The sequence below is a fragment of the Falco peregrinus genome, chromosome 1, assembly GCF_023634155.1.
Source record: "Falco peregrinus isolate bFalPer1 chromosome 1, bFalPer1.pri, whole genome shotgun sequence".
In the NCBI taxonomy this organism is placed as follows: domain Eukaryota; kingdom Metazoa; phylum Chordata; class Aves; order Falconiformes; family Falconidae; genus Falco; species Falco peregrinus.
The window spans coordinates 12,997,042-13,008,104 of NC_073721.1; the positions used below are offsets into that span (position 1 = coordinate 12,997,042).

General features: G+C 44.7%; 1 protein-coding gene across 3 annotated transcripts in view; it reads right to left on the reverse strand.

The window, feature by feature from the left end:
* OGDHL (oxoglutarate dehydrogenase L) overlaps positions 1-6,786 on the reverse strand; it is a 53,700-nt gene extending 46,914 nt beyond the window's left edge. The window contains exons 1-2 of one of the 3 annotated variants that reach the window (XM_055793573.1): positions 6,709-6,786; positions 1,912-2,146 (exon numbers count right to left, since the gene is read on the reverse strand). In XM_055793573.1, the coding sequence (XP_055649548.1) occupies positions 1,912-2,118 (207 nt within the window). In that variant the 5' untranslated portion in view covers positions 2,119-2,146; positions 6,709-6,786. Of the gene's footprint in view, positions 1-1,911; positions 2,147-4,833; positions 4,914-6,606 lie in introns of those variants that run through there. The other 2 variants (XM_055793574.1, XM_005236746.3) reach the window with 2 other exon arrangements.
* Positions 6,787-11,063: the final 4,277 nt, after the last annotated feature.

Below are 11,063 nucleotides of genomic sequence, written 5' to 3' on the forward strand. Positions count from 1 at the left end.
TACATTTACATTCCTCTGTCAATTCACTTCTGCTAATTTATTGGTCACTGTTCAACCTACAAACTGCATCACCTCACCAGAATCCATCGCCCCACCGTGCCTGAACAGCCAGACAGATAGCCTTTCAGCTGCCCCCAGGTACCAGCAAAATAACGAACAGGTCTGAATTTGGCAGAAGCCAGTGCTCTTTGCCGGAGGGTTGCGCCGCGGAGGGGCCGGGCTCCGGGCGGGCCCGCCGCGGCCCTTCAGCACCCTGGCCAGCTCCGGGCGGGCCCGCCGCGGCCCTTCAGCGCCCTGGCCAGCTCCGGGCGGGCCCGCCGCGGCCCTTCAGCGCCCTGGCCAGCTCCGGGCGGGCCCGCTGCGGCCCTTCAGCACCCTGGCCAGCTCCGGGCGGCCGGCGGCTCCGCGGGGACGGCTGCGGCCCCGGGTCGCTCTTGCTCACGGACGGTTTCACCACCTGACGCTTCTGTTCGTTTCCTGGGATTTATGCACCATTAGAAGTTTGCAAGACTGCACGGCAGCAACATTCACTCAGCTGTGAACAAGAAACTTCATTCTTCTTAAAGGAAAGAAATGTGTCGTGCATGAGCATAACCAAAAACAAGGTGTCACCACACACGCTCCTTATGCGTGAGTTCATCCCTTCAGTGTCCTCACAATAAAGGGTTAAAATCGATCTATAGCAGCAAGACATCATGAGGGCTTCTCAGAAATCAAATCCAATTCATCTACATGTGCTACCCTGCTTTACACTGGCTGGAACTTTAGCTGGCAGTTACATGATGAGGCGTCAAAGACAGATGGGATGCAAGAACGAGCCACCCCTGGAGAAGGCCTCTTCAGTTCCAAGTTAAGGCTTCACACAAAAGACCTGGGATCTACCCACTACATGAATAACATTCAGTCTTCAGAGCTGTCACTGCATATGTCACCTTCCAACAAGAATACATTCACATGCAACATCCAAAAAATCCAGCTACAAAGCTGCTTTTGGGGGTCTTTTTTTCTTCTTGCTCGACATGCACCACTTCCTCACACTCTAGATAATCAGACTTAGAGCAACAACTTCTAAGTGACATTTTGATACACATGCCTCAAGAATAAGGGAAAACACAAGCAATTCGGTAAACATTTTGGCCACAATTCACATTACTTCTCTAGAAAATTACTTGCCTGTCTTAGAATTTATCAGATTTCTCATCAGCTGGTTAAGTTACCATACGTGTATCAGCATAAGAGAGTCTTCCTTGTCAGCAGAAAGCTTGTTAAAAAATAAGTCTATATATTTTGTCTACAAGAAAGAATTTTGGCAATAAATTTAACGTAAAAAAAAGCAAACAAATTTATGTTGCCTGGAGAGAGAGTGAGAGAGACAAAAAATACTTTTCCAGATACTTAACAAGGCTTTTCTGACAATTTTGGATGCAGTTTTAAGGTGACAACTTCCATAGCTACCTGAAGGGAACTAAATATTCACCTCCTTCGGACAGCTTGGAAGGCCCAGTATCAACACATACTATTCAAATACAACACACCCTCAGATACAACCTTATTACAAAAAACGAAAAGTTAAAAGTATTTTATTTCTTGGGTCTTCTTCCAGATGTAACTAATTATTTAACAGACTGCTTGAACAGTATTTCCATGGAGGAATACTGAAAGTGTCCGAGCAGCTTACTGTTTCTGGTCTGGACTTTTCATTCTTTCTGCAGAGCTCACCATGCCTATTGCTCCTCTGTGCTATTTTAGCTGCAATATCACATCTCACAGCAATCAATATGTGGGAAATTACTTTCACATTTTTCATTTCATACAAGACCTTTTTCTGGACTTTTTGTAAAACAAGTTAAGAAAAAAATCGATTTCACACTTAATCTAATATGCTCATTTACAGTCAAGTTTTAGACTTACCTTATGTACACTTTTAGGGTTTTCAAGCCACGCATAATACATTTCCTCCACATAATTTGAATTACTCCCATTCAGGAATGGTTCTGAGGTTCCTGATGAAACATACCGTTGGCCATGTAAAAATGCCCTTCTGGCTATATCTTGTTTTTCCAGAAGTTTAATGCCATGCCACTTCACCGTAGCCGCAAACAACTTCAGATGACTCATGTTTGTTTATTAGATGGAAGATCCAAGTCTATTAATAAAGACAAAACCAAACCTAATCAGAAAGAGTCAATGAATTGCAGACACATTTCAGCCTCATAGTGAAAACTTATGGCTAGAGTGCTCTTCAACAAAGCTCGGGCCCAGGCACGTTCTCTTCAGGAGAGGGGCCACTCCGTGACTGATTGTAGAGCTGCACTTACAACACTGGGAGCATTGCTGATGGCCATCACCACCATCAATCAGCTCACCTCACAGCTTCTGTAACTGATAACATCATCCTGGTTCCTGAAGCAATCATGATACCACTTGTACAATACGCCCCCTGAGCACTGGTTCCCTGGGAACAAATGAGTCTGCTAATCATTGACTTCTCTGGAGCTCTTGGCAGCTGTAACTGCTCTCTCTTGGTTGTAGAAAGCTGTGGCCTTTTACCAAGCCAGATTGGGGTAGGTTCAATGAACAGCGTCAGCCACAAATGCAGTGGTTGAGAAAAGGCCTGCTACTTCAAATTTATGCCGTAACAGAGCTGACAAGATAATTAGAAGTGTTAGTTAAGTGTTAATATTGGCATTGGCCTTCAAACAGCATTACACTAAGAAAAGGCTCAGTTTAATTTGCTTTCCTAGCTAGCAACATTCACCTTGTCCTTCCAATGACCTCTCATGAGCTTTTTAACAAGAACATATTCCCTGTGATTTTGAACACAATGAGAAAAACAATAAGGGTTGAACATTGGGAATGCTGAACACAGCATCAGCGCCAGTGCTAACAAAGGGAATCAAAGCTCACCTTCAGAATAAAACAAACAAATGCAGCTTACAATATAAAAATAATATAATCTTAATGTTCAAGTTAATAAAATTGCAAAGGAATAGCAATAATGTAAAAAGAAATTACTCATTTTGTTTTCACTTTAGAAGTATTTGGAAAGCTACAAGAACATAAAGGGTAGGGTACTAATTAAGAGGAAGAAAAAGTCAGATTTAACTCTGAAGTGTCTCTCATTTGTTTTGCTGTCCATCCAGAGAAATAAGTTATTTGGTCCAGAAGGTAAAATCCAAGTGTTCTGTTGTTTAGTGTGACTAGTTGAACAATTGTTAAGAACAAACAAAAGTACTGAGCTGCCAAATGTACTTCAGAGTGTTTTAAAAACAACATTGTAACTTTGAGTCACAGATCAAAATTTATGTTACCTATTACATGTAAAGATTATTTTTATCTCTATTTCAAGAAGTAATAGATACCTTAAAAAATCCATATAAACATTTTCTTTATATAAATCCCATTAAATTATTTCCTTACAGTTTTTCTTCTTCCTCCCTCTCCCTCCAAAAAAGGAAATCTATGGTTTCCTAAATTTGTAAGGAAGGGATAGGAAGAGCTATATTTTTCATTATCTAATTTAAAAATGAATACAGGTCTTAAAAAAGAAAAAAAAGAAAAAAGCTCCTACTGAAAAAGACAGTATTACTGCACACTATTCTGTCATCACATTCTTAACATGAGATTTTTAACTCATCTATTTTGAAAGCTGTTGACTGAATCCCTTTCTTAGTTGCTGACTTTAATGGCAGCATCCCAGCAGCGAATTCTCCTCTTTTATTACTAAATTCCTTTGTCCCCTCTTTCGAGAATTCTGTGGCCTTTTCACTCCCATCTACTAGCAGATCTGATGCCTAGCTTGTATCACCAGCTGCCATCATCCAGTCAATGAATTTTCCAAACAAGCACTTGTTCACATTCTCCACAGTGCCCAGATATATGGGAAGTATTCTCCCAAGGCAGATCACCAAAATGAGCATACAATCCTCCTTTAAAACCCCCCTCCTACAAAACTCCCAAAACCTCAAAACCAACTTCTCTCCCCACTTGACATTTTCAGCAAGTTGACAAAGGTTAGGCTACCTGCACACTGAATCCCCTACACGTTAGCATTATTTCCTGTCTACCTATATTCACTCGTCATTTCCCATTTCACAAATTCTAAGCCTATTACAACACTGATTTCCTCCTGTGTCAACACCATGTCTATGATTAGGGCTCCTAGGCAACTGTAGGAACATAAATACTGTCCGCACCATTTTGAAAGCAGATTAAGTCCTGCAAAAGCTCAGAGCAACTGGGTACAACACTGACAAGAGTTAACGTACTGTCTATATTCATAATTCTCGTTAAGATGTAACAGCACTAAAACCATTATGTATACATCATGTCATTTTGCAAAACTTGGCAAGATTTCAACATATCATAACAGTAGGAACTGAGAGACCACCACGGCACTTAGGACTTTATGTCTGTGCCCATTCTGAGTGAAATAATTCATCTATCCCTCTACCACCAAACTTCTGCACGTATACCTCAGGGCTGGACACTCATTCCTAAAAGGCTACCTCTCTCATTTAAAGTGCTTTGCAAAGAGCTGGAAAAGAAGAGAATGAGAGGAACATTTTTCTCAGTTTATCATACTACAGCGGCAAGTTTCTTAAGTAGAGGTAATTTCATGATCTTTCTCCCTAGTAAGTCTGCCTGGAAAACGTGTAGATCTTTCTTCTAGCAGTTAGCAAAGAGTGCATAGCAAAATAACAACAATTTGTCAGGGAGATTTGAAAACGGATGCAGATGACATAATATATCATAGAAACAAAAAGCTTCTAAGTGGTACCAGTCACTTCCCTACAGTTCCCCTGAAATTTCAAGATGGGGTCAGAGCCATACCTCCAAGTTGTAACTACTGAATATGCAATCTGTAAGAGCAGATATGGGCTATGTCACTCCTGTGAAGATATAAAGATAACAGGTGAAGACAACTGTTATCACAGATGTTATTCCCATTTCATGAAAAAGTAATGCCTCTATTTTTATGCAGGTATGAAAAAAAAAAAAAGACAAAGCCACCAATCATGTAATTCCAGTCAGATTTCAGCTACAGATTAATTTGACTCAACAAAACCGAGTTCTTCCTAGCTCTTCCTTTTGCACACACCACTCTTCAGCACAGATGTCAGCTGTCAGCAGCTACATGAATCAGAGACCACCAGCATGATCATAGACCATCCCAGCCCACTCAGCCTTGAGACTGTCAGTCAAAAATCAGCACGCAGGACAGCAGGCAGAAGTCAGAAACAGTTTGGATTGTTCCAGTCGGCTATGTTTCCTAAATCAACTCTGCTCTGAAATGAAAACAGTGATTGGCAAGGAATCAAGCTTAACTAAGAGCAACTTAAAGGAAGATATTAATTAAATCACTACCGGAGGTCAAAAATAAGAAAGAAGCAGTGAACCAAAAGAACAACCTGATATTTAAGGCACCAAAGCACCCTTAAAATGGTGGAAGTAAATGAAAACCCTAAGCTGCTGAAAATTTCTGCAGCTGTTCTGCAGTATGGCATGTGTGAGGTTTTCACCTTGGCACTTTCAACTCCAGAAGTGACCTAATGTCATGGACAGTCTTGCAAATTACTCTGCCCATGTTTCTAGAGGGTAACAGAAGCATATGAAAAAGAGACAGCAAGACCCTTCTGATAGCAAAGTGTTTTTCAAGGTTTTTTTTCAAGCTCACTTTAAACATAAATACATTGCATAGGCTACTGCTTTATGAACAGATAATTCCCCTGGTATTGCCAGTACCCTTACGGAGTTTCTTAACACACCCATTAAGTCCTGCTACCAGTGCTAAGAAATGCTCTTTATGCTCTGCAGAAGTAATCATTAATACATCTGGTCCATATTTCACAAAAACGCTCCTTCATTCGCCATCATAGTCGTTTTCTCCTATAATGCCCATACAACTCACTCCTAAAGCTCTTTTTAAGACAGATTCTAATAAAACAAGGCTGACAGTGGCGGGGGGGAAGGATGAACATAATGAAGTATCTCCAAAGGCCTCACGGATAAAAGAAACTAGAGACATGCTGATTTTCCTTATCAAAAAAGTCTACTTCAGCAATACACACCTCCCCACACTACATGTGGTTTCCCTCCCAACACTGATGTGCCATGTTGTAAGAAGCAGCCCAGCTCTCCACCCAGAGCGATGACCCGGAGAATGGAGAACGGTGACAAACCGTACGCCCCCCTCGAGGCACCCGAGGCACCCCCACGCCAGAAAGCCACCCGACGTGCCACCCGACCCCCAACAAAGCCGCCTTCGGTGGGCACCACCACACGGGCGCCAGGCTGCCCGGCCGCAGTGGAGCGCGGGGGATGCCCGGAGGGGGCCGGGACCGCCGGGACACGGCCGTCCGCGGCCTGCAGCACAGCCCTGCCCTCTTCACCTTGGCCGCGCCCGGGGGCTGGAGCCAGCGCGGCTGCCCAGGCTCCCCCGTGGGGCTGGGGAACCACCGGCGCCCGGGCCCGCTGCCCCCGCACCCCGCGCCGCGTCGCCGCAGGCCGCGCTCCGGGGCCCGGCTCGGGCCTGCGCCGCGACCCCCCGCAAAACCACAGGGCGAGCGGCCCCGCGGGCCTGCGCGGCGGGCGGCGGCCCCTGACCTTCAGGCACGCTCACACGGGCCGGGCCGGGCCCCGCCACGCCGCCCCCAGCCGAGCCGGGCCGGGCCCGCCGCCCCCCGCCCCTCGCCGGCGCGGACAGACCTGCGGGGGCGGGCAGGCTCCGGCCCACCCGCGGGCAGCGGCCGCGCCGAGGGAGCGGCGGGGCGGGGCGGGGCGGGGCGTTACCTGCGTCACGTGAGGCGCGCTGAGGTCACGGCGGGGCGGGGCCGCGGGGCGCTGTCCCCGGTACCGCTCCGTCCGCGCCGACCTGCGCGGCGCCATGTTAGGGACGCCGCTGGCCCGGGCCGGGCGCGAGGCGGGGGTGGCGGGGCGTGCCGGGGGCCTCTGGCAGCACAGCGTGAGCGCGCTGCGGCTCGGCGTGCCCGCCGGCCCCTCTGGGACGGCCGCCCGCAACAGGCGACCCACCTGGCGGCAGGGAAACGAGGATAAAAGGGGCGCCCGCCCGCAGGATTTCCAGCGAATTGTCAAGAAAACTGGCGGTAGGAGCGGGCACCCCTGCAGCCGCACGGCGTGAGGCACGGCGGGGGCGCGGGGGATCATCCCGGCCCTGAGGGCGCCGTGCTGCCCCTTCCCGCCTCAGCCTTCTCCTCATGGATCACCTCGTAAAGATCCTGGTGCGAGGAGAGCAACAGCACTTGGCGGTAGTGGCAGAGGGCAGCATCTAACTCTGTGCGTACAGAGAAAGCCCTTCGGCGGTCCCTGCCCAGCAGTTTCCTTTAAAAATATAAATGAAATCACCGATGAGATGCAAAGCCGTAAAGGGAACGCGGAAGGAAAGCTCATCTGAAGGACAAGGCATTCACACAACTCCCGTACAGGAATGACGGCAGGTTTCATAAAGGAGGTATAAAGTGTTCCAAGGACACATAACGCTTTCTCTCCAAATTTTGTACATAAAGTAGACTGAAAGTAGTAGACCTTGACAAAATGATTGGAACTACTTTGAGGCATGATTTAGAGTGAGTTATTGTCCGAGGTTACGTGGCCAAATATAAAATGCAAGACAATACAAGTTGAAGTGTTCCTTTGCTGGCAGAATTTTTATTTATATCTTCCAAGTCTTCTTTTTCTCCCGGGTGCCTTCAAATTACATATGTCTATCCATTTTCTCAAATAATTCAGAACACGGCACATTTGTTATTTACCTGCTCTTAATCAACTTTCATGGTACATACAACCAAGGTCAATTGTCTTTAGAGACGCTAAAATTGATATTTCAGGTAAATACTGACACCATCACATAAATACCAATGTGTGACAATTTTCTGGGTAAATAATGAGATATGAATAATAGGAAAATGCCACAACTTAAAAGGAAGGAGAAGAGAAGGAGAGCTATAATTTGTTTTGTGCCAAGGGTATACTGCAAAAATGAGTGTATCAGGGTCAGATGGGCAGAAATGGAAAGTAAAAACCTTCGAAAGAAACACAACAGGCTTCATCAGGGGCTTTGTCGCCTAATGGTCACACAGGTTTTCATGAGGCTTATTGGCTATTACAGTCGTTGGTGAGAGTAAAATTAATTTCTTCTAGATAAAAAAATCTTAATTCTCACATAAATAAATCAAAAGCCTCATTATCATCTCAGCAGTTTTCCTAGCAGCTGTGTGTCTTTGAGGAATTGATAAATAGTGCAAAGTTAAGGTGTCAATGATTTTGTGTTAACATCTTTGTGATACAGTATTCAGTGCAGGGAACAGATTGCACAGAGGGATGGCACTGGAAGCACTGCGGGATGGCCTGTCCCATGGACGCTGCTGCCCAGGAGGGTGACCACCACGCTGGCTGTGGGAGCCCATCACCGTTGCAAAATGAAATGCGTGCTGAACTGGTTACTTGCAGCTAGCCAGATGCTGGCTGAGCCTTCTGGCAAGTGGTGAAATATTGTTAGATGCTGCAGCTACTAATTGTTTTAACCTTATTATGAGCAGACAGAAGCCATCTTTAGAGCAATCATGTTATGCTGACTGAACATAAAGTCAATTAAAAATTATAGTGAGGACAAGCAGATCTCCCATCTACTTCAGAGGGAAACCCACATGTCAAATCTGACTTTGAAATACCATTGCAGTGAACAGGGTAAATACAATTAGATAGATACTAAGATATTACAGTATGTTTTAAGTACTTATGTTGTTCCCTGAAGCCTTTGCCCAATTTCCCAACATTTATGTTCTTTTTTTGTTGTTTTTGTTTTGTTTTGTTTTTTTTTAATTCTTTACACAAGAGGAATTTGTGTGCTTGAAACAGCAAAATGCTGGTTTATTGTGCTTTGGAGCAATTTCCAGTTTCTCCAGTATTTATTGTAACTGGATTTCCTGCCTGCTTCTTCCACTCAGCTTTTGGTGCCTGCCTCTCCAGCTCTTGCTTTACTAAGGCATTGCCCTACTGCTGCTGGCTTTCCTTCATTCGGTGTCACTTTGCCACCACTCTGCGCCTCCTGAGCCATACCTTCTTGCCACTCATCCGTTTGCTCTCCAGTGAGCCCCTGTGACAGACAATCAGCTATTTTCTTATTCTAGTTTTAATTCTTACATTTCCTAATTATAGTTCATGTTTAACTGCACATTTATGTGTCCACTTGTATACTTAAGTCTCCCTCCCACCACCCAAAAGGAGACACGTACGCTGGCTTTGCTTCCTGCTAAACTATCATGCTTTGAAATTGGCTGGAAGGAAAGTCCATCAGTGGAATGAAAACTTAGAAAAATTGCAATTCATAGCAGACACTGAGCCAAGTTTGCCAGCTTGGTCAACATTGTTCTCATGCCAGCTGCCCACTAAAAAAATTGTTATGTGTTAGAGAGGTTTTGCACTGGATAAAACGTATAACAGGATAGTGAAGACAGCACCCTTGAAATGGAAGTCAGATGTGAAATTGTCTATTGTGCTGAAAGACACACTGCCTCACCGTGATTTATTTTTATATTTATCCTTGTTTTCTGTAGCATGTCAGTGTGAACCTGACATGCTTTCTTACTTATTTCAGCCTCTTTTATGTCTTAACTCAGGCATGAGTTAACAGAACTAGAACCAGCCTATCTGAACAAACCAAAGCATGTTTTAACAAAACTAGAACCAAACGCGTTTTGGAAACACACCGTGTTGCCCACCGAGGGCACAATGTGACCCCTCGTTTGTTCCATTGGTAGAGTATTGCATGACTCCCTAACACTTTGCCTCTGTCTTACCTTGGTTTTGGTACATCGGTTTTCCTTGCTGGATCAGCAGTTACTTGCAATCAGCATTGCAGTTCCTGTGGTTAATTGCTTCACACAACTCTCTCTAACACAGCATGACTTCTCAGTAGGCTTGTTTCTTCAAAGGGTAATCTCATAGGAGGTGGTCTGGATACAGGATTACTCGCAGAAGGACAATCTCATTAATAGCTTCCCCTCCTGAGATAGATACATTTATGTATTTTTGGCAACTCTTCATTGTTATTGGTAACGTAATTCCACTAGAGACAATGTTTACCAGAAGTTCTTCCTAAACCAAGCACAGAAACTCCATTTTACTTTTTTTCCCAGGGCGTTTATTACATGTGAAGACTACCAAGTAACATAAATTCAAATCTAAAGTATCATCCCTTCTTAAAGCAAGGCAATTTGGAAACGATAAGGCATCCTCTCTCTGAGTCCAACGATAAACGCAGTGAACATCCTACAGGGCTCTGGTCATTAGGCTTGTCAAATATTTAAATTTGAGACTTAAAAGCCTTAGAGCATCCTAGACCAAAGAGCTCCAACAAGCGGTTCAGTCAGTTTCCAAAGTGGAAGGTTTGAGGTTTTTGCTGCTTATCCTAGGTAGGCATTTCAATTAAGTGCTAAAAAAACCTTCTAAAATCCTATAAACAGTAACAGAGTAATGGCACTCACTCTTCTAGTTGGGATTTGCACCGATTCCTCGTACATTTCTCTCCCTTTTCTATAACCCTCTCAACTGGAATATTCTGAAATTAATCTAGCAGCCACCCAGATTAAGCCCCTCTGCCAAGCACAGGAGCATTCCTAGGCAGAGTACATCACTCAAGTTGATTGCTGATGCTTTCACCCTTCCTCCCAGAAGTATTCTACTACTTCAGTGGCTCACACAGCAGGGTTAACCACAAATTCTTGCTTAACCCCCCTCCCCACCCTGGGGGACCTTTCTGCTGCTGTTAAGCACCCTGCACTGTTAGTGCTCCACTTATGCCCATTAGTGTGAAAAGATATTAACTGTAAATATACTTTTCAGCCTAGAGTTCATATCATGTTTTCAGGATGAACCAAATCACTTTTAGCAGCAGCTCACAACTGCTGAGTGCTGCCAGGCAGTTCCTCTGGCAGATTTCTAATTCTAACTTCCCTGGTTTTGCTCCATGGCTTTTATTTTTATTATATCAGACATAGCTGCATCGAATGGGAAAATGGTTTTTGTAGCACTAGTACAGATCT